Raw genomic sequence first — 23,728 nt, forward strand, 5'->3', positions numbered from 1 at the left:
CACACACACACACACACACACACACTTGAATGGGGCTGGGTTGGTCAGGGCTGGAGAGTCTGAGAAACTGAAACTATAAGCGAGCCCATGGGACATTCTAAGGAGGTGACTGCCTTGGGTACCGGCAGAGAGGCCTAACCAGAGATGCAAGGACAGCATTCAGGGCAGCACCCAGAAGGACGGAGGAGGGTGCTGCAGCCCAAGCCCAGGGCGATGGAACTGGTGAGAGCCCGCCTCTGCCCCTTACTGGCTGAGCGATCCCACAGCCCTGTTCCTCAGGCTGCTCAGCTATGAAATGGGGACAAGAAGAGCCTCTTCCTCAGAGCGCTCAGGACAGTGCTTGCTCCGGCTTTATCAGTACTGTTATCATCTCCACAACCTCAGAAAAACAGAGCTTGGCGGCTCAAGTGTCAGACGGAGTCACCGCTGTTGAAAATGTCGGGAGGCTGCTTGGGGCCTTTCACTCAATTTCACAGCATTTATTCTGTGATGCGCCTAGAACACATAAAGAAGGACAAGACAGGGTTCCCACCCCTGCAAAGGGCTGTGTCTGAGAGAGAGGCCAGGGAGCCTCGGACAGGGTGACTGGGCTTCACACGGGCCTGGGCGTGAACTCCGGCTCTACCACAAGCAAGCTGTGAACCTCTGAGCCTCAGGCTTCTCAGCTACAAGGCGGGGATAATTCTACAACGTGTCTAGACTAACCTGGGAGTGAGGACTAAGGGAGTGAATGAGTTAAGTGCTCAGGGCACACTATCCAGATGGATGGCTACAGAGAAATCGGCTATAATGCACTCAGGGCTCTGCTTCGAAAACCCACAGAGCTGGCAAACAAAGACTACGCAGGGGAAGGGAGAGAGGAGGGGCCGTCTGGGTGGGACATTAAAGGATCCGGAAGAAACTGTCTTGGCAGAAGAGGACAGGCATTCCAGGCGGACGGAAGGGCACCAGCAAAGGCACAGGGGTGGAAAAGGACTGGCCATTTGGGAAGGGGTGCTGGTGGGAGAGGCGGGAATGAGGATGAGGACGGAGATTGCAGATGACTGCAGATGGTCTCTAGCCCAGCAGAGGTTTTATTTTTCATTCTGCAGGCATGACGGGAAGTTACCGATGGGCGTGTAAGAAGGGCTGATGGAGGAGTCTCCTGCCCCCGGCCACCCAGGCCGCCTTCCTTCGCCTTCGCTTTCAGCCCCCCCTCCCCACAACCCTGCTTGCACTTCCTGTCAGTCAGGCCAGCCTCTCAGGAGGTGGAGGCCGCAGAGGGGCCTGATGGCCGCAGACTCAAAAGCCACACTTTTCTCTGCTCATTCCCCTACCAGCACTTCCCAGCTCTGTGACCTTAGGCAAGTGATCTGTGCTTTAGTTGCTTATCAGTGAGGAGTAGCACTGAGAAGATGGGGTGATAAAGGGATCAGAGTCAAAGAACCCCACAAATCTGCGAGGCACAAAATGGCTAACAAAGTGCAGAATCTCCCCTAGCCCCTTCCTCTTTTTCACTCCCTAAGACAAGCCATCAGAGTCAAAGGTCTCTCTGGCTAACTGTGCAAGGCAGCACGGGTTCTGACAGTGGCACACACGGGGCTCACACAGGTTTAGGAATCTGCGGAAACGGCCTCGGTCTAGAGGTTCAGTCACCCTTCAATACCTGCTCACCTGTAGGCCAGCCCTGTGCTCACAGGTCCCAGCACTTGCCTTCGGGCTCTTCCAAGCATGGGGAGCCTCCCCCCCTCATCCCTCGATCATACCACAGAAAGTTCTCAAAGGACAAGGTCGCCAGTCCCTCACCTCCGAGGCACATCTACTAGTATGCGCCCCTCTCATTCTCCAGAATTCTGCCCCAGACCTCACCACCCTTCCCCCCGTTGCCAGCCCGCTCCTTCCACCCCACAGACCGGGCAGGCCCATCTCCCTGCTCGGGGGGGGGGGGGGGCGATGGAGCGGCCAGCAGGCTTGAGCCCGTGTTGCCTCCTGTGGGGGGACACAGAGGAAAGGACTCTTTTCCCACAAGGGCACCCTCCAGGTGCCTGTGCCCCCTCAGGAGAGCCGCCTCCACCCCAGTGAAGTAACCCAAGGCCCAGAATTTATGCCATTGAGGATTCTACCCCTTTCTCTACTCTTTTAAGTTCCTGCCTTTAATAGTTTTTGCCATATTAAAAGGTCTTTTTATTTTATTCATCTTAATTATTAATGAGTAATTATCTTCATATTTTAGCTAGAGTCCCTTAATCAATCTTATCACTTTTAACTTAAAGAAATCTCGCTTTTTTTTTTTTTTTTTTTTTTGCGGTACGCGGGCCTCTCACTGTTGCGGCCTCTCCCGTTGCGGAGCACAGGCTCCGGACGCGCAGGCTCAGCGGCCATGGCTCACGGGCCCAGCCGCTCCGCGGCATGTGGGATCTTCCCGGACCGGGGCACGAACCCGCGTCCGCTGCATCGGCAGGCGGACTCTCAACCACTGCGCCACCAGGGAAGCCTAATCCTACTGTAACTTTTTAAATGTCCCCTTCTGCCATTTTAATGATCATAATTTAGTTTGCTGTACCCTGTTGTAAGTGTTTGTTGGATTTGGTTTCCATTTTTTATTGCAATTTTAACAGCTTTATTGAGATGTCATTCATAGGCCACACGATTCACCTGTTTAAACTATACAAGTCAGTGGTCTTTTAGCATATTCACAGGTATGTGCACCCATCACAAGTCAGTTCTAGAACATTCTCGTCACCTCAAGCCCTTTAGCTATCACCCCTCTGTGCCTCCAGCCCAGCCCCAAGCACTCACTAATCTACTGTCCTATCTGGACTCACCCCTACATGCAATCCCATAGTCACGGCCTTTTGTGATTGGTTTCTTTCTCCACTGAATGATCATGGCACCCTGGCTGGAAAGTCAGTTGACCACAGATGTGTGGGTTTATTTCTGGACTCTCAATTCTATTCCATCAGTCTCTAATTCTATCCCTGTGCCAGTACCATGCTGTCTGGATTACTGTTGCTTTGTAGTAAGTTTTGAAATTACAATGTGTGAGCCCTTACTGGATTCTTCTTTTTCAGGGTTATTTTAGCTTTCTACATACCCTCTAATTCCATATGAATTTTGGAATGAGTTTATCGATTTCCACAAAGAAGTCAGCTGGGATTCTTATAGGAATTGCGTGGAATCTGAAGATCAGTTTGGGGAGTACTGACATCTTAACAATGTTGCCTTCTGACCTGTGAACAGGGGATATTTTCCCATTTACTTAGATCTTAAGTTTCTGTCAGTATTTTGTAGTTTTCAGAGTATATGCTTTGTACTTGTTTTGTTAAATTTATTCCTAAGTATTTTATTCTTTTTGATACTATTGTGAACAGAACTGTTTTCTTAATTTCATTTTTGGACTGTTCATTACAAGGGTAAAGAAATAGAACTGATTTTTGTATATTGATCTTGTGCTGCAATCCTGTTGAACTTGTTTTTTATTTTTGAAAAGTCACAGGGCAGCAGCTTGGGGGAAGAGTCCACACCATAAACAGGGAGGTATAGACACTAGTACTACCCCATCCTCTTCACAGCTGGACTCACCTTGCCACTGAACCCGGGAAACCCGCTAAATGCCTGTCTCGGTCATCAGCCCCAGGGAGCCCAACTTCTGTCAACTGCTTTCGACTGTGATCCTTTTCCGAGGGATTACAAAGTTAACTTCTATTTCTCTTCCCTTCTGTTCTCAGCACAACTTAATAAACACAGAACGACTGCTAAACACTTGAAGAAAATAATCCAAACTTGCAAAACACATCAGTTCAGGTGACTGTTTTCGTTACCAAGATACTTTTGCCTTTTGCAAAACAGATCACTGCAGCTTTCTGTAACACATCTGAAATATGCCGAAATCCAAACTCTTTGTTTATGTCCTTTTAGAAACACTCATATACATCCAGGCGCACCTGTAAATTTACATGAAGCAATACACCATCTTTATTTAAGTCTTGTCTACTCCATAACAGCTCGGAGGGAAGGTTTTATGTTAATTTTGCAAACTGGGAAGACACAGCTCAAGGCAAGAAAAGACTAAAAAGCTGTGCACTCACCCCTTGTCTCCTGCTCCAGGAAAGTCACTGGAGGGGCACCTAATTAAATTAAATTGGCTAAACGTTGACTTAGCACCTACTCTGTTTCCAGCAGACAATGCACAGACATTAAGGACAGAAAGTATGTGAGGGGTGCGGCCACCACCCTCAAGGAGGGTGGCTTAGTTGGGAAAAAGTCACACAGATAAATAGCTGAGACACAGCGTGGCAGGCCTGTCCTGAGAGGTGGTGACAAGACCATGCGGGGATGAGATGAGCCTCCTGAACAGTCAGAAACGGGCTCACTGCGCGTGTGCGTGACAATCTAAAAACGCCGACTGTCATCTCATCGTCTTAGGTATTTGCCCTCTTAACCTCACCACTGACATCCTTAGTACCCAGTCTGAGGCGTGCTGATCCTTCTTCCCAGCACTGGGCCTCCAGAAAACCAGGACCACTCATGGTGTGATGAGGACACACCTTCAAGGGTTAGGCAGACGACATACCCAGACTGAGGCCAGCTGCGGGTTAAACAGCAGCTGAATGAATGGGGAAGGGGAATGCGGAAGGTGTGTGCCCTCAACAGAGGGTGGCACACCTCTCTGCCTCACCAGTTGCTATTGAAGAAATGCAGTTCAATGTTGCCTAGTTTTATTTCTACAGAAAAGTTGAAAGGCTGACTTTGTAGGTGAAATTTCTGATTTTTAAATGCCATCAACTACAATTAAAACAAACACCATGAGGCCAACAAAATACACTGCCAGAGGTGGCCCAAAGGCCCTGCTCTGTGTACACTGTCACCTGCAAGCTCCACGACACTCTGGAAAGATATATTATTCCAGATAATCCCGATGAGGAAACTGAGGCAGAGAGAGGTCAAAACTTGCTGAAGGACTCCCCAACAGGAAATGACGGGACAAGAATTCTAACCCAGGCTGTCTTGCATCAAAAGTCCATTCAGGTGTGACAGTCTCAAGGGGCTAGTTTGAATTTCCAAGGACCTGAAGCTGTGGAGGAGCCCAACAAAAAAAGTTACTTAAGGCTATTTCTTTCTTAATTTCTCTTTACTCTAAAAAAATACTCATCTGCTTATTTTTAATGCCTTTCTTTCAATAGGTCAGGAAATAAAAATGCTTATTAGATCCACAGGTCATGACATTTTAAGCATTCAGATAATCATATTTCCAAGTCAAATGTGAGGTGGGAATCCCCAGCACAGCTCTCAGTTCCTGAAGCCTTTTCTTCTGCCGCAGGGCCCAGCGGAACTTCCTGGTCTCCTGTCTACTTAAAGGCTGATGCTCCCCACCCCTTCCCCTGAGGAACTCCAGTCATTCAACCAGTCACACATCTACTCAGCACTTAAGACACTCAAAGATGAAGTCTGCTCTTGGGGGGCTTTCCTACCTCCAGGGGCTCCTGCCTTTTATACACCTGTTGTGTGGTAATATCTGGGCACTACCATCTCCTCCACAAGACTTAGACACAGGGAAGGCAGACAGGGTGGGCAGTGATTCCATTAACTACATGAAGAAGTAACGGAAGAGACACAGCTCCCTCAGACTGGCAGCTCGGTCACTCAGCAAGCACACCACCTCCCTCCTGCAGGCACCAAGCCAAGTGTTGGGGATGCCGTGGTCTGTCTTCACCCAGCAAACGTTCTCTGGAGCTGTTAGTGAGGCCAGTCTCCACAGGTTACTTGCTATGCCCACACAGTCAAGCACACAGGCCTTAAGTTGTTTAAAATTACACACCTTTTAGTTTTACCTGGCGTTAATAACTTTTTTCCATTTGCTTGGTTTTCTCTGTACCCATATCGAATTCACACTCAGACTCTCTGCTAGCATACAAATTTCCCTTCACACATTCACAGGTACTAAGCAACTGATCCTTTGCATGGACTTCCGTCCCCCACGCCCCCACGTCTGTCATCATGATTTCCCTTCATCATCTCTCCAGGGTTTCCACTGACCCCCTCTTCCTGGGCCCCATGCTTTCCTGTCTCTTAGCTTAGCCTGTTATTTGATGGTGTACATCCTCCTGTGGCTTCCTAAAAGGGAACTTGGAAGATCAGAGGTGAATTGTTTCCAATCCGCATGTACGAAAATGTGTGAGGTCCTTATCCTCACACCTCATTGACTGGAAGATTCCAGGGTGAAAGTCCATCCCCATCAGAAAGTTGACGGTGTTGCTCCAAGCTCTCTAGCTTCCGTTACTACTGGGAAGTCTGATGTCTCCTCTCTGGAGGCTCTTCAAGCCCCAGACTTCTGAAGTCTCAGGCTGTTGGATCCTGGTGTGGGTTTCTTTATGTTCATCATGCTAGACATCTGCTAGGTCTTTTGATCTAAAACTTAACATCCTTCAGATCTGGGAAAATTCCATGTCATTTCCCGTCATCTCCTCCTTTCTACTCCCCTGCACACACGCTCCCTCCCCTTACTGTGAACTTGAACTCCTACTGTGTGGACATTGGATCTTTTAGATTCAGCTTCTTATTTTCAACTTAAAACTCTCCTATTTCCATCCCTTTTGAGTTTCTGTTCTTTACAGGAGATTTTCTCAACTTTATCTCACTATCTTTCCTTCCACCAAATCTTTTATTGCAATAGTCATATTTCTTTTATTTCCAAGAGCTCTTTTTTATTTTCTGCATGTCCCTCCTTTATAGCCTCTTGCTCTGGTTTCATGACGCAATATATTCCTTCTCTCCTTTCCTTTTCTTCTGCTTCTCATTTTGGTTCTATTTCCTAAGTTAGTTTCTCTTACATTTATGTTAGAGTTCTCAAATGCTTGGTGAAAAGTTAAAATGCTGGGGATTCCCTGGTGGCGCAGTGGTTGAGAGTCCGCCTGCCGATGCAGGGGACACGGGTTCATGCCCCGGTGCGGGAGGATCTCACATGCCGTGGAGTGGCTGGGCCCATGGGCCATGGCCACTGAGCCTGCGCTCCGCAACGGGAGAGGTCACAACAGTGAGAGGACCGCGTACAGCAAAAAAAAAAAAAAAAAAAAGTTAAAATGCTTCATTAAGATACTGCTGTACATTAAAAGTCCTGTGCTTTGCAGAGTCAGGAAGAGAAAGGGAGAGGCTGCCATTGTGTGGGCTTCCATGAAGGGTGAGCAGGCAGAGGCTGGCTATTTTGCTAGGAATCCCCTAAATTTCAGGATCTAGAAGACTTTTCTCTTGGACTGGTCAGTTTCTGCAGAAAAGAAGCCTCCAGCCTCTGGTTTTAGGGACTGTAAGCCTGGCTGCCAGCGTTTTAGGAGCCACAGGGGGAAAGGCAGTGAAGACTCCTACCTCACTGTGTATAGAGATTATCTCATACCGCCTGTTATCAGCACTGTACCCTGTCCCCAGCTGCATCTCATGTCTGAGAGTCTCAAAAGCCTCCAGTGCATCTTCTCTTGAGGTTAAGTCCAAGGAATGAGGAATCACTGGAGGTACTAATGAGGAAAGACTGCTAAGTCACAAAGTCCAGACCTCTGTCTTTGTGGGAAAGGGCTTGTTACCTGGCTATGCCAAGTAGGGGAGGGGACCTGGGGGGTGCAATGGCTCTTCACAGACTATAAACCAATCCTCTTGTCTCTAGCCCCATCCAGACTGGCGCTTTCAGAGTTTGAGGTGTCCAGGTTTGAGGTGTCCACTCTTGGCTACTGCCCCACACAAGCATTCAGCTTTCCCAGTCTGCTCGGTCAGTTACCGTTTGTACATCTGCCTTTGAGCACAAAAACGTAGACAACTCTCCCTGCCGTCACTTCCTGTCCTAGTCTCTTTGTACTTGCAGGTTTATTCCTGTTATAGCCTATCATCACCAGGAAGGAGTTGGAAGAGTGCAGAAAACCGCATCTATTCCTTCTGTCATATTTTACTGAAAGCTCTGACCCTAAGATTTTTAAACAACTTTGGTTAATCAGGAGGAGTTAAACAGCATGGGATAAAAATCAAGAACTGAGAAAAATAAAGGACTAAGGAAGGTTTTTAAAGTTTCATAGTCTATTGTCCCTAGTTTAACTTTCTTAGAAAGTTCAAATCCCACCTCCACCACTTCCTGACTGCTTAACCTCATATAAGTTACTTAGCATCTCTTAACTTTAATCTTACCTGTAAAATGGTAATAATACCACCTACTTTGCAGGACTAGAAAATGCAATCATGCAATACACAGATCAGGTACTTAAAAAATACTGGCTTAGCGTAAGAAGGAAAAGATAAATTTCGGTTTCTGGACGCCAGGAATGGGAGATGTTGGAGGGACATCCATATAGAGATGTTTGCTGGGAGTCAGAATGGGTTTCATTCAGCAAACGTTTCCCGAGCGCTTTTTATATAGAAGGTCCTGGGCCAGGCGCTGAGGAATAGAGTGGAAAAAATAACGCGAAACCATCCTACCTCAGGGCAGAACATGGTAAGAGGGACAGGCTGGCACTTAGAGGGGAGAAGTGAAGACTGTCCGTGCAGCCCAGGCAGGAGCCGAGCCTGCCTTTACCTTTCTTGGTCTTGCAAGGTCCACGTTCAGGGTGGATCTCTTGTAAGGGAAGAGGCACCACCTTGGCCAGCCCCGCATTCAGCATGTACTGGTACAGGCGCTTAAACGTCCTCTCGCACAGCCCCTGCAAAATCGAAACGCTGCTGTTAGGGAGAGCAAGGTGTCTGAAACTACTGGAGGGTCACGTACACGAACGAGCAGGGACCCGAGTTAACTGACGATCTGGAATGAGGAATCACTGGAGGCACTAATGAGAAAATACTGCCAAGCTACCTTGTCCAGGGAACAAAACGAGTCTGCAGCAGCCTATAAACCATCCATTTGATGATGAGTGGGGAAAGAGATTTCCCCACTGAAAGGGGTGAGAATGAGGCAGATGGGGGCAGCACTAGAAGATTTTCACTGTATACCGTTTCCTCTTGTTTTGGTTTTTTTAAACAAGTAAGTGTATTATTAATTATTAATAGATACATACATATGTACACACACCTCTCACAGGCAGTGGAAGAGAAAAAATTAAATTTAAGACCTTTAAAAAAATTTAGTCTATCTGTGAAGTTACAACAAAATGAGGATGAGTACATCCACTCCGTCACTCACATTTCTGCGAGGAGGCAACACAACCAAAATGACCCAAAGCGCTCCTAACTGTCGAGGTTACCAACGAGCAGCCTCCAGTGCAGGCCGTGTTTTTTCATCTACACGTTTTCTTTGCAAAAGGTAATTTACGGGGCTTCCCTGGTGGCGCAGTGGTTGAGAGTCCACCTGCCGATGCAGGGGACGCGGGTTCGTGCCCTGGTCCGGGAAGATCCCACATGCCGCGGAGCGGCTGGGCCCGTGAGCCATGGCCACTGAGCCTGCGCGTCTGGAGCCTGTGCTCCGCAACAGGAGAGGCCACAACAGTGAGAGGCCCGTGTACCGCAAAAAAAAAAAAGTAATTTACTTGCCAACATTGAAAAGTGAGAGAGTTCATTTAAAAAAAAACAGATTCTGGCTTCTCTTGAAAAACAGGATCTGGCAACAAATCCTAGGCCTGCGGTTCCTCCCAGCATCAGCCAGAGGGAGGTGAGGACCAGCTGCTCCCTCCAGACAGGCACGCCCGACCCGGACGCCCTGGCCTTCTCTGCCCATCAGACCCCTTACATGGTGAGGCCGAAGGTCAGTTCCTGTTTACCACCATTTTTGTGCTGCTTTTCTCTCATGATAGTTAAGAGGAAAGTTGAATATTTCTTGAATCCACACTGATATAAAATTTTTTTTTTTTTTTTTTTTGGCCCACGCCACGGGGCTTGCAGGATCTCAGTTCCCCAACCAGGGATTGAACCCGGGCCACAGCAGTGAAAGCGCTGAATCCTAACCACTAAACCACCAGGGAACTCCCTCAAAAAATTATTTTACACTTGGCCTGTTTCACTAATCCACACCACCCTCCTGGCCACTACTAGCATTGGATTTTGCCACCACTGGAAGAGCCAGGCAGGCTCCCACCCGAACAGCAGGAGGCACTCGCGACTAAGCGTGGTGCACGGCTCCTCCCAGGGTTCCTCTTACACTCTGGGGCAGACAGAGGCAGCATATGTCTGAGGGCCGCTGCCACCACCCACGTGCGTGTGATCTCCTCTCGGAGGAGCCAGTACGCTAACTGCTGGGCAGCAGAACATATTGTTATCAAAGAAATACAGATAGCTCACATGCGGCTCACTTAACCCGCCGGCTGGTAAACGGCGCCTCTTGTTAATCCAGCCGTGCCCCCAGCGTCGTGGAAAGACCCTATGGAAACGCATCCATCGAACCCTAGCCCTCAACATACGGCCCTGAGCCCTGGACCATCCTATGGGGGGCTGCCGTCGAGGACTCACATAACCTGCCCAGAGGATGGAGGATGACGTAGTCCTTCCCTTACGGGGGGGCCACCGTTGAGGACTCGCACCACCTGCCCAGTTAAAGAAAGTGGCCTTCCCCACTCCCCCCAAAAGACAGCATCCACATTCACGGCGTCCACCTCATCCAGAGGTTAATTATTCACTAAATCCTGCTCAGCCTTCTCTGACCCCTATTTCCAGCTGCTGACTAAACATCACCAAGTCAAAGTCCCAGAAGATCTTCATACTCAATAAATCCTAAAATCAAATTTGTCAGGTGCCTCAATCTCAGGCAAACTCACTCCTCTTTCTGAACTCTGTACTTTCATTGTACACTCATTCAACAAATCTGGGCTCGGCGTCTCCGTGGGCCAGGCCGTCCTCATGGTGGGGGGTTGGCAGGCACGATCCCTGCCCTCAGGTACCCGCCCTCCAGCTCTGGTCCACCCCAGGGAGGGGTTGCTACTTGAGCTAGACAACAGACTCCTTCTCCTTCATTGCTCCCCACGCCCGACACCCACACCCTGGCTTCAGTCACTCACCAAGTCCTGCTAGTGCCACCCCCCAAATATCACCAACAATTCAAGGCGTCACCCACCCTACCTGAGGCCACAGCACCCACCTCCCCGCCCTGCCTCCAATCCCCTCCCCATCCATCAGTTCATCTCCCCAACACTCAAACTGCAGTTCACCAGGCTAAAGGCTGAAACCCAAGTCCTCAGCCTGGCACTTGAGACCTTCTTTATCTGGCTCCAACTTTCCTTTCCAGCCACGTCTCTTACTCCTCCCGCCGGGCACGCTGCCGCCTGGCTGCCCCCTGTGTCACTGCCAGCCTCGGAAACACCCATCACCTCCCACAGCTCCACGCCTTTGCTCCAGCCCGGCTCCTCTGCCTGAAAGATGGTCTCTCCTCTGCCGGATGATGCTGACTTCATCTTCAAAGCCCAGCTCAACTGGAACTGGCTCTGCAAAGCTTTTCCCATCTCTCCTTTCACGCAACTCAAACACATCCTTCCAAGGAGCAGTCTGGCCTGAGTGTGTGTTCACACGTCAGCCCCTCCAATTAGACTGCTCTGCGGCAGTGTAAGACCGTCATCCTCGTTCATTTTTGCCATGGTGGTGCGAAACACAGTTCTGACTCCAAATAGATACTTACTAAAGTATTTGTTGAATGAATAAATAAATAAACAGTGTCCTCTATCAGTCAAATCTTGTCACTTAGATCGTCCACAGCTTGACCTGAGATGCTCAGTTTCTCTACCCTTGAGTGACTCAGCAGGGCAGAGGGTTTCGATCTTCAGTGTCTGCATGGGCTGGACGAACAATATAAAGAACAAAGCGGGCAGATATTTCTCTCCGCTTGTAGGAGTTTCCTTCATCTTGACTAGGGCCTCTCAGGAAGAGGCCTTATCAGTCTACCTTTTATTCCCCACTCTTGACAGACACTCAGATACTGAGAAATACTTCTCTCCTCCTGAACAGCAGCGCTCAAAGAGTGACAAATGGCACTGCCTGCCTGTCTGAGAGGTGACAGGAGGGAAGGGGCCTGGGGTGGGCGGCCAGCACACAGCCAGCTCCAGATAAGTGCTATCACAAGAGACCACGGGCCCAGGCTGGCCAGAGCCTCTGATATTTCCAGGGAAGCTGGTAACCTAGATTTTGAGGCAAAATCTCAATTTTTAAAAGATGCTAGGTCAAAGTTCTTTTTAACAGTGTGCAGGCTGAATCCGACCCACAAGCTTTGGTTTATAACCTCTGCTTTAAAGAGACTTGGGCATACAGTGCCTTTAGCAGGAGGGGCGAGAGCCCTTCCCTCAGCGCAGTGAAATCAGAGAGCAGAGCCCCCTGGGGGCAGCACAAGGTGAGGAGCGAGAAGGATCTACCTGGAGTCTACAAGCAGACTCCAAGCCATGCTCCTTTGGGGACTAATTACGATCACCCCCAAATCTTGACTTCAAATCCTACTGTTCCACCTACAGGGCAGTCATACTTTCCTCCCGTTTCCAGTGATGGCTCCTTCCTAACTTCTACGGAGGAGGGCTCAAATCAGACCGGAAGCAGCATCACCCCTGTGCTTTCTTCCTCCCACTCTCACTTCATCACTGCCTCTGTTCCTGGACCCAAAGATGAAGCAGGTCCACAACTGCTTTTCTCCCTGTGTTGTCTCTCCTCCTTCTCAGTAGTCACTCTGTTATTTCAGCATAAAACCACTGGGAACAAAATGACAAGCTTGATTATGAAAGTAAATCTAAACGCTCAGATTCACCATTCCACAGGAACTTTTATAGCAGGACTTGGCGCAAATCCCCGGGAAAACTGGAGGCCACCCAAGAGCAGGAAGGACTTAAAGACTGAGCCCTTTTTCATTCTGTAACGCAAAGTTCTGCTTGTTTCATGGCTATGTTAACAGAGAAGAGCTAATTCTGACTCCATGTTGATGTTTCTGACTTTAACCTTTGCTTTTCGTTGCTTTTGTTATTATAATCATACACAATGACCTGCCTCAGGGAACCCTGCCCCTCTGCCTGAAAGTTGAACTAAAGTGCCTTTGTTCAGCTCACAGGGAGACAATCTGACCCTGCCCACCTGTGAATGGCTGCACAAAAGAAATTAACATATCCCCTCCCTGATGCTGGCCAAGCCAGGCAAAACTATTGGCCATGTTACTTTACTTCCTCATCTCCTACCCCCGCTCTGTTCTATAAAAAAAACTGGCATAGGACAGGATGGTTTGTGGGGACCCCAGTCCGCATCTTCTTGGTCTGCCGACTTTCCGAATAAAGTCATTATCCCTTTGCCTCAACACCTCGCCTCCTGATTTACTGGCCTGTTGTGCGGCGGGCAGAACGGGCTTGGACTCGGTAACAGCTAGGGATGGTCAAGCCCATGACAGGGTTTTCAACTGCGGTGCACTGAAATCTACACTTGACAATGCTCCCCACTGCGTTACAAACGGATCCAGCCCCCGACACGGGCAGGGGCAGCTCACCAGTTCCTCCCTCAGCTTTCCCAGTGTCTCTGTCCGGTTACTCCGTGTGCTCAGCACAGCTGAGAGCTTCTCCATAAGGATGTCGTATTTGCTCCTCCTGCGAGAAATATAAAACACTTCATTTTTTTCCAGACCTACTGCTAAAGATTGCCTGTTTTTTAAAGATGACAAGATTTAAATGACAACACATCAAACTACAGAACCTCGTGGTCTTAGGTCTCAGAGAACATCCAGCCCAACTGCTTGTCCCTTACAGCTGGAAAGACTGGGGCTCTGAGTGGTTCAGTCTCACGGCCAAGGTCACCGAACCTAGTGGCAGCGTACAGACTAGCCTCCGTGGCTACAACTGTCATGAAATGATTCTTTAAAATGCCTTACATCTTTTGATCATACTGATAAATGGAATACTGCCAGTCATAACAGTAAACAAAGGATGTCACAGTCATTAGCAATTGCAGCCCTCCAAGGTGAGCCAGTGAGCCCTGAGGAAACTCAGGAAAGAATACCTACCATCTAGCAGCCATCAGACTGCAGCCACTCCCCATGGTGGGCCCTGAGGAAACTCAGGATGTGAAAACACAGGATACTGGCCCCAAATAGCTGAGGTGCATATCAAAGGAATGATTTCAGTGAGCCCAGACTCTTGCACCTTGCCATACACAGAAATGCGGTAAATTCCTTAACTTGGTTTTCTTTAACAGTTATCTTTTGACGTTCAGATTACCTGCCCTGGGCTTGAAGTCCTAAAAATTCCCACCGAATAAAACATTTAGATTGTGAATATTTTTTGAGTTGACAATACCTTAAAGTTTAGGAAGCACCAACATATTTCCTTATAAATCACTTGGTAAGAAAGGATAGGGATTCTTTCATAAAGAAGATAAGCTTTTCTAAAATTCAGGCACAAAATGTGAACCCAGGTCTTCTTCCTGGAAATACAGTGCCCTCTGCAGTAATCAGGACACCTCTCTGATTCTGAAGCCCTGGTTTCTATCTCTCACTTCGCTGGCATGACTGACTTTCCCTTCCTTTGCATTTTTATTGTGAAGTGGACGTCATAATCAATGCTTACAAGCTAATGGACGCCAAAGGAAGTTATTAAAGGAGCCAAGGGCTACCCCAGCTGTGTGTGGGTGGGGGGGTGTTGGAGGAGGGGCAGAGAGGATATATGGGATCCAGAGACGCCCACTTCTCCATTTTTACTGCCTTTCAATGAATGAAAGAATAGATGAAGGCACAGATATTCACTGCGTATGAACTAGCACCAAGCTTTGTCATGGCCATTCTACAGAAGAGGAAACAGTGGTTCAGAGAGGTCAAGTGATCGTACCCAAATCAGGAGCAAAGACTTAAATACAGATCTTGACTTAGTCCATTGTTCTCTCTTCTACCCACAGAACCCTGTCACCATAACAAATCAAATTTGACTTATTTACTTTTATTTTTACACTCCCAAATTTCACCAAAATGTTAACAGTTCCTATTGCTGGGCTGTGGGGCGATAGGCATTTTTTGCCCTTCTTTTCTATATAATTTCTGGATTTTCTAAATAAGCAACACTTATTCTCATAATCCAAAATAGGTGGTAAACATCTTTTTTTTAAAAGCTAGTCATATTCTGATTTGGCCTCTAGGACTTTTTAAAGGTATAATACACATGGCTGAAAGACAGAGGGAAGGGAGCATTCTGGTGTCTCACACTGTACCTGTCCATGTGAAACCGATTCAGGAGGAGGAGAATTGAGTGCTGCTGGGCTCCGGTGGGTAATCGGATCACATGTGACTGCATCGTAATGAGCCCATTTTTGTTCAAAATTTTCCTATGATAGTGGAGCTTCCCAGCATCAACCCTGGAGGAGAGGAAGAGAGTGGGCGGTCATTTTGCTTTGCTGGTTGCTTTCACCCCACAGTGTGGAGGACATGAACACCAGAGACACACACCTCCTATCCAGCCAACCTGAGAGAACAGTTGCTATGTGACAATGGCCTTGGAAAGAACAGCCGTGCGTCAGCCTAAGGCACACCCCAGACCCCCAAGAGGTGGATGGGGAGATGGGGGTAAAGGAGAGGGGAAATGGAGTGGGAAAGGATGGCTGGCGCAGGAGACAGTAAGGGTTATATTAGCAAGGAGCTAATCAGACATGGGTCTCTAATCATATAGCGGCCAATAACTAGGGTTGCCATGCATTCTGGCTCGCCAGGTGGTCTCAGTTTATGCCCACTGCCTTGGTGTCCCTTCTGGTCAGCTCCACCTTCCACTCTCAAAATGTCCGGTTTGGACAATAAATTCTATGGTCACCCCAGGGTCTCTCTCTCTTTCTTTTTTGTTTTTTCTTTTTTCAGCTGCAACATGAGGCATGCAGGATCTTAGTTCCCCAGACCAGGGATCAAACCCATGCCCCCCTGCAATGGAAAGGCAGAGTCTAAACCACTGGACTGCCAGGGAGTCCCCTTTTTTGGGTCTTTTTTCCAGGGTCTCTTCAATGAGAAAGCATCGTGCTTCCAATCACCATGGATGTGGGGACTGCCCAGGTGGCAGGGCCCAATGATCAGGGAGCCCCAGCATTGACAGCAGAGAAGCAAAGCATCCCCTCACTTGAAAGCAGTGCTGTGGAGGTCTCGTTGAAGCTCCCCTTGCCACCGGGACCGGCCTAATCGCTCCAAAATGCAGTAGGAGAAGTCGGGGAGCTTCAGGTCGGGGTCACCCTCCAAGCCGATCAAGGCCCGGTACCGCATGTCTTGGGAAGCAACAATGATCAGTTTCTTCCGCCACCTGCAAATCAGAAGCCACCGCAGGAAGAAATAACTGTAATTGATTTTTAAGAAAATCGAAATATGAAAAAGCAGAACCTTAGTGAACCATCATTTCCTGCTAATTCTTGGAGGTTCACAATCCCCCAGTTAAGGAGGTTTCCATCCTAGAACCACAGAGCGTTCAGGGGGAACAGAGCCAGTCTCACCAGTTCCTTGCTCAGAGCCCTCCCCGTCCGGCCAGGGCCCTCAGGCCATACCCCCGACTCCCAACCAGGGCCTGGCCCGTCCTGCACACCCCCACGGCCCTGCCCTGCGTCCACAACAGCCCCGCTGGTCCTCTGCCCAGCTGCTCTGCCCTCACGTCTTCAGGCCACTGATTCTCACCATTCAGGCCACTGCTCAGATACCAACACCTCAGGTCTTCCTGAAAATGCTAACCAGAGTCTATCCCCCGCCTCTGACCATTTCCACTCTTCACAGCACCTGGCACTCTCAGAAATGGCCGCTTTCTGGGGCACACATTTCTGCAATAAGCGCCCTAAGAGGGGGCAGGTTGTCATCAGGGTCCCCAAGACATCCTCAGGGCCCAGAATGGCTCTGGTGCACAGCAGGGTCTCTGTAAATATCTACTAAGTGAACGAACTCGCCTACTGAACTGAATGGATAAAACAAACTTCAGAATCAAAAACAGTGCCCTGCGTCATCAGTGGACCTGCAGCCTGTTGGAGACCAGACTCGGGACAAATCATGAGTTCCTCCTACTGTCTTGGTGTGTGAAAAATAATGCCCGAAAAAGAGGCCAAGAACACTTCCCAGCCAGGTGCTTCGAGATGTCGCAGCTGGGAAAACTGACTTCTCTGCTGAGGTCTAACAGTCTACGGCGCTGAAGATGGGGACTCCACCCTGGCGCCTTGCCTGCTGACTTACATGGCCATCTTGGGCAGACTGTCTCAGGTCCTAGCCCTGCCAGAGATCCCACAAGGGTGGGCTGGCAGAGAAGCTATCCCCACTCACTCCTTGGCATCGAGACGCACCAGCTGGAGGAGCTCCCTCTCCCAGGGGAATGAGTCTCCAAGGGTCCATGTTAGAGCCCAAGGGCTCCCAACCCCTCCCGCCTAGAGCCACCATCTACTGCTCCCAGTCTGTGGTATACAGATGCCTAATCGCAAGGCCTGTCTTCAGTCACATCGCTCAGTCTGACGGTTCCTCCTCTTGGCCCCCCCTTGCCGCCCAATGTACCAGATGACTTCATTGCTCCCACTGAAGAGGCAAAAAGGAAACAGAGGAGGAACTGCCCATTGCCACGTCTACATTTTCATTTAACTGCAGCTTCTTTCACATTGCCTGTGACCCATAATTAGTCTTCTGCATAGTCACAGGGTCTGTATGGTCCATCTTCAAAAAAGAATGTTAGGCTGTGAATACACGTGACGGACAGAAAGTCTACTTTTCTGTGTCTGTGTGTCACAAACTTAGGACCTGTGTTCTCTGTCTCGAAACAGGCTCATTACGTTAAATCGGAAGAGGTCAGTTGAGAAGAGAAAAGTTTGAAAACAGGGGAGCTGATTTGCTGCTTTAAGAATGTGTTCAGGGTGGTTTACTCCCGTCCTATCAGAACTCCAACATCTCCCAGTAGCTGACTCTAGGACTCCTGCCCGAGGCCCGCTTTGCTGAGCCTGGTCATCACATAGGTTATCCAACACTGATGAAGCGCCTCGCAAGGTACCGGAGATGCCAAGATAAATCAACATGGCATCTGCCTTCACGGAGCTCAGAGTCTACCGAAGAGAAAGACAAGAAAAGGAACACTTACTCTGGGATTCGATAACTGTGGTCAAGGTCATGGAATGACATGTGTGAGGAGCCCCAGTTCAGGCCTATGTGCGTGAAGAGAGCGTGTGTGCAGTCACCAGGGAGAGCTCTTCCTGAGCTAGCAGGAAGCCGGGTGGGGGAGGGTCAGGAAGCAGAAGCTGCAAAGCTCCAGAGCCAGAGGAGGGGAGGGGAGGTCAAGAGGAAGAAGGAGTGAGTATAGCTGTTTCTTCCAAGAAGCATGGCTGCAGCAACGGAATCACAGCTACGGGGGATCCAAGGCCAAGAGATCTTGTTTTAAGATGAACGCGCCACGGTAATGGGCTGATGAGAAAGTACTGGTCAACAGGCAAAAAGCTGCAAATAAAGGAGAAAGAGGAGCTCGCTGACAGAGGTCGGAAAGAGCACTAGGTACGGGGGGAAACGGAGGAAGAGAAGCATCCAGATGACAGCCCGAGGCAGGGCCAGGCTTCCTGTCTCCCCTGAGGTGAGGGAGGGGGAGAGAAATCCGGGCAAGCATGCAAGCTGAGGAAGAAGGTGGCAACTAGGAGAGCTCACACTGGAAGCTTCTCCCTGTTCTGTCAGGTAGGAAGGGAGGTGGGGATGGGGCGAGGGGCTTGAGGCAGCCTGGGAAATTGGGACCCTGACTGAAGACTCACAAAAGTACGGCTGGGCAGCAGAGGACGCAGCCTGGACAAGAAAGCGAAAGGCACCAATCCAAATGACAGCTGCCTGCCCTGCCCAAAGGGCCAGGCGGCCTGTGGACACAAAGGGAACAGAAAGGCAGCGCCCCACCCCCGCCCCCAGCAAAACTAGCCCCAAGAGGAGGGGAGTGGTAAAGGACTGGCTTGGGGCAGGGCGGACGCACTCTGATGGGCACGAGGGCGGCACGCCAGTTGTGGCGCTCTGACCACACCCCCAACTTAAAGCAGGAAGATGCCCACAAGTTTCCCATGATGCAAATCAGTTACCTGCCAAAGGCTTCCACCATCGTACAGCGGGGCTGTAACGTCTTGGTCCTGATGTCACTGGTAATGTTTTTCCTCTCCTTAAAGTACTGGCATGAGCCCTGGATGCCATCTTTATTCTCCAAGATCATATGAATGGGGTAGACATCCTCCAAAGGGACCGGGTCCCTCCTGGACTCCAAAATGCCAGTTTCCAAGTCAATTTCTTCATACCTAAGGGGGAGATCACAGATATCAAACCACAGCTCAGCCTCAGAAATAACACGTTTGGCGTGTTCTTCTGACAACCTCTGGCAGAGGTCGGAGAGAGGAAGTGCGATCACCTGGTCGCACCTGTCTTCCAAACGCAGGTCATCTTAACAAGCAGCGTCCCTGCCTCTCTATCCCAGACAAGAGACTTTCCTAGGAGTCTCTGAATCCACCCTGGATGCTGAATGCTGAAACCAGAACCACCTTCCTGGCCCAAGTCATGGCCTTTTGTTTTCCCCCCAATCCAGTGCCTGGTCTCCAAACCATCAAGTTTGGACTTAATGACTCAAGGCTTCCCTCAAGGTAACAAGGTAAGATGTTACCTTTCCACATCTCTTTAGTTATCCCTCTCGTACTTCCATCCGTTTTTATGGTTTCAATTATCGCTTGCATATTAACAATTCTCACCATCAAATCCTCAGTCTCGTTTTTCCCCCAAACACTAATCCTGCCTTCAACTGTCTACGCCTCAGATCTGATGAGATCAAAATTAAAGTTATGGGCTTCCCTGGTGGCGCAGTGGTTGAGAGTCTGCCTGCCGATGCAGGGGACACGGGTTCATGCCCCGGTCCGGGAAGATCCCACATGCCGCGGAGTGGCTGGGCCCGTGAGCCATGGCCGCTGAGCCTGCGCGTCTGGAGCCTGTGCTCCGCAACAGGAGAGGCCACAACAGTGAGAGGCCCGCGTACCGCAAAAAAACAAAACAAAACAGAACAAAAAACAAAAAAAAACTAAAGTTATGACTACCACTCCCCACCTCCAATAAAGTCCCTCCTTCCCCTCCTTGGTACCACTTTCTCCCCGTCTGGGTTCAGATTCTGGGTTGATGACCCTCTCTGCGTCTCAATTTTCTCTTCAGGAAAATGGGGATAAGAATATCCAGCTCCTAAAGTTGTTGTAAAACTTAAATAACTTGCTATACGTAAGGATCTTGGAACAGTTCCTGCTTACAATAAGCATATATGTAAATTTGAACTATTATTCCTCATTCACTATCTCCAGTTCTACACTTCAACCCAACTTAACGTACTTCTCTTCCTTTGGAACACTCTGCCAACTGGCTACCTAAATCCAACCTTTAAGTCTTGTTTTAGACAGTATTACCTCTGGGAACCTCTCCCGACCCTCACAATATGGCTTAAGAGCACAGACTTGGGAGACAGACGGCCTGGGTTGAGTCCACACTCAGTCACTTACAATATCCATAACTTTGGACGGGTTACTTAATCTCTATCACTCAGTTTCCTTCTCTGCAAAATGGGGAAGATAACTGGGAATTCCCTGGCAGTCCAGTGGTGAGGACTCGGTGCTGAATGGGGAACTGAGATCCCGCAAGCCCTGTGGCACAGCCAAAAAAAGAAAAAAATGGGGAAGGGCACCTTCCTCATAGTGTCACTGTGAGAATGAAGTGGGTTCAGTCTCCTGAAACTCCAGGAACAAGATCTTAGAATAGTACGAGGCCATAACGAGCACTAAATAAATGTTAGCTATTATTATTGTTCTTGTTGTTGCTAAGCTTGCCGACGTGAAGACTCTAGTTGCCTTAGGCTCTCTAATCCAGCACTGAACGAATGCTGTTCTGTGGAACTCAACTGTCTCCAGTCTTGAGCTGAACAGCCTGCTCCAGTCCTAAGCTCCACTTCGGAGGAAATACTCTCTGAAACACAAAGCATATCCTCCCAGTCTTGCTCACCACCACCCCAAACACACACGAACATAATGGAACATCACCAGGTGACCCCCCCCAACTCCATCAGACGCCTGGGTCCTGCCAGGCCTGAGGGACCCCCAAATCAGCCTTTCTCTGCGCCTCCATCAGACTCCGGGTCTTTCTTCCGCTCCATTCCTTTTTCTCCCCTCCCGTAAGAACCTGGCCCTCTCGCAGCTCCATCAGACCCGGGTCTCTGCCCCCGCCCGCCCGCAGAGCCAGGCCGCTGACCGGTCTTGGAGCTGGAGATCTGGTCTCTCCCGAGGCTCCTCGTAGAAGCTGATGCCCGGGTGCGTGGCAAGGGCCCGCCACAGAAACTCCTGCGTGTTGGGCTCCAGAGGCAGCGGGAAGGGCGGCACTCGCGTCTCCAGACGGCTCCAAAGCGCGGGAAGACACAAGCCATCAAGCCCCTCCAGGGCCACCTCGTCCAACAACGACTCCAGTGCGTCCATTGCTACTCCAGTTGGCAGCAACCGGGGCGCCTGCGCACCACGCCGCCAAAGGCCCTGGTCCAGAGCGCCTGCGCACAACGACTGGCAGCCAGGGAGGCGGGGAGGATCCGGGTACCGGAGGAGGAGTTCCAGAGCATGGTCGTGCTGTCACTCCCTTTGGGGGAGGGTTCATTCCGTGGAACTCCATTGCCATTGGTCCGGAACCCCGCAGTAACCAGGGGAACTGCAAACAGTGTAGAGGCCGCTTCCGGTTCGAGCACCCGGAACCGCCGCCTCTAGGGATGGACGGTGAGTGTCCGCGGGCCCCCCCGGGAGGTCGGGCAGTTACTCTCCCATCCCTCCTGAGGGCTCCCCCGACCCGGGCAGAGCCCTAGGCCACAGACCCCTGGACCACCACTGCCTGACCCAAGGTGGTCTCCGTCTGAGGGAAAGGGAGCCTTAGTGGTCCGGGATGGGAAGAGGAGGCTGGGGGGAGTGGTCAGTGATTTGGTCACTATGCTGCTTGTGGTTGTGTTGGAACCCCGTACTGGCCAGGGCATCAGAGTAAAGGTTGTCGACTGAAAAATTATTCACAACCTAAAAGTTGAGAGTTATGTTTCATTTGGTGGGAGTTTTTATAACTTCAACCCCGCTAGGCAGCATCTCAAGTAATCCTGAGAGAACTGCTCAGAGGAGGCAAGTTGGGGGAGCCCGGATATATAGGAGTTTTGCAACAAAGGGCAGATAGTGTGAACGTCAAAAGATTATTGTTAATTAAAGAAAACCAGATATCCCAAGTTAAGGCATTTAGCGCTTTTCTGTGTATGGGAAGATGCAAGAGTCTGGGCTCTCTGAAATCATTCCTTTGATACGCACCTCAGCTATTTGGGTTCAGTATGTAGGGAGTGGCTGCAGTCTGATGGCTGCTAAATGGCAGGTATTCTTTTTCTTCCTGAGTTCCCTCAGGGCTCACTGGCTCCTGTTCGAGGGCTGCAATTGCTGATGACTGTGACATCCTTTGTTTACTGACATGGCAGGAAATATTCCGTTTGTCAGGGTTTAGGGTGGGAAAGACAAATAGAGGTGGGGGGTGGGGTTCTTTGTGTCCTGGGGCACGGAACTGTGGAATACGGGAGGGAGTTGGTATGGAAGTAAGCATTATCATGGGGAATGCAGTCTGCAGCTACTGGGAGATGGGACTTGGTAAGGAGGATGCGGGGGAGACTCTCTTTCTGTGCTTTGATGTTAATGATACTGTTCAGTGCCCGGAACTCTAAATGTTGTCAAGCAGCTCGATAAACTGCATAACAGTCTTTTGAGGTCAGTGTTATCCCATTTTACAAATGAGGACGCCGAGGCTCAGAGAAGTGAAGTATCTTTTGCCCCAAATCAAAGTCATCAAGTGGCAGAGTGAGTAAGGAACCCGGACACTGTCTCTGGAGCTGAATTAGGGAGTTTGAGATTTGAAAGGGATTTTAGAAGCCCTTCATTCCAGAAGTTGCAGGTGCAGATATTTGCAGGGGCAAGTCTGGTGGGCTGGATTGGGCTGTGATTAAAAGTCAATTTCTTTTCTGATTAAAAGTCAATTTCTTTTCTGAAAGGGAAGCTTCTCACTCAGCTCCAACCAGTTAGTTTCCTGGGGTGCTTCTCAAAATGCCACAATGGCCAATCAGTCTGAAGGCCAGATGCAGCCTGTGGGCCATCATTTAGGGATCCCCATAAGAATCAGAGAATTCTATGATTCTAAAAATAGGCTACCCTGATATCTCATTTTATAAATGGGAAGAGTCGGCCAGAATCCACATAATTTTTCTCATTATACCACTGTCCCTAACTTCTGGGAAATGTTGTTCCTTTGTGATATCTGCTTAACACAGTGTGGAAAAAAAATTTTAATTGAACAATCTGTTATGTGCTTAAAAGACATCTTTGCCCTTTGTACTTCAGAGGTAGTATAAAATGGCATTCACCAGTTTGCCCAGTGGAAAGGTCAATGTAATGTTGCTGTAGAACAACAGTACTCAGATCTTTCTGGTCTCAGGATGCCTTTATGCTCTTAGCTCAAGAGAGCTTTGTGTGTGTTATATCTATGATATTTACCATATCAGAAATTAAAGCCAGGAAAATCTTAAGACATTTGTCATTTATCAACTCATTTAAAAGCAATAATAAATGCATTACTTCTGAACATAAGTAATACTTTTTATTGAAAAGTGGCTATATTTCCCACCAGAAAGGTTAATAGGAAGCATGATATTGTTTTAGAGTTTCTTAAATCTCTTTAATATCTGGTTTAATAGGAAATAGCTAGACTCGTTTCTGCTTCAGCAACCAAACTGTTGTGTTATTTTGGCTGATATATTTGAAGAAAATGGGGCCTCACACAGACATTTTTTTTTGGAACAGGGAGTATTTTAATTGTCTTTTCAGA

The 23,728-nt window shown here is 49.2% G+C and overlaps 2 protein-coding genes across 6 annotated transcripts in view; one reads left to right on the forward strand and one right to left on the reverse strand.

Moving 5' to 3' along the window:
- Positions 1-21,357, reverse strand: part of GTF3C1 (general transcription factor IIIC subunit 1) — a 73,220-nt gene extending 51,863 nt beyond the window's left edge. The window contains exons 1-6 of the mRNA XM_079899132.1: positions 21,098-21,357; positions 18,913-19,122; positions 15,975-16,151; positions 15,085-15,228; positions 13,379-13,475; positions 8,528-8,651 (exon numbers count right to left, since the gene is read on the reverse strand). Of these exons, the coding sequence (XP_079755258.1) occupies positions 8,528-8,651; positions 13,379-13,475; positions 15,085-15,228; positions 15,975-16,151; positions 18,913-19,122; positions 21,098-21,318 (973 nt within the window). The 5' untranslated portion in view covers positions 21,319-21,357. The remainder of the gene's footprint in view (positions 1-8,527; positions 8,652-13,378; positions 13,476-15,084; positions 15,229-15,974; positions 16,152-18,912; positions 19,123-21,097) is intronic.
- Positions 21,358-21,587: 230 nt separating this feature from the next.
- Positions 21,588-23,728, forward strand: part of KATNIP (katanin interacting protein) — a 200,379-nt gene continuing 198,238 nt past the window's right edge. For all 5 annotated transcript variants that reach the window (XM_079944672.1, XM_079944676.1, XM_079944673.1 and 2 more), the window contains exon 1: positions 21,588-21,606. In XM_079944672.1, the coding sequence (XP_079800798.1) occupies positions 21,600-21,606 (7 nt within the window). In that variant the 5' untranslated portion in view covers positions 21,588-21,599. The remainder of the gene's footprint in view (positions 21,607-23,728) is intronic.

The sequence above is a fragment of the Stenella coeruleoalba genome (genome assembly GCF_951394435.1).
Source record: "Stenella coeruleoalba genome assembly, chromosome: 15".
NCBI classification, from domain to species: domain Eukaryota; kingdom Metazoa; phylum Chordata; class Mammalia; order Artiodactyla; family Delphinidae; genus Stenella; species Stenella coeruleoalba.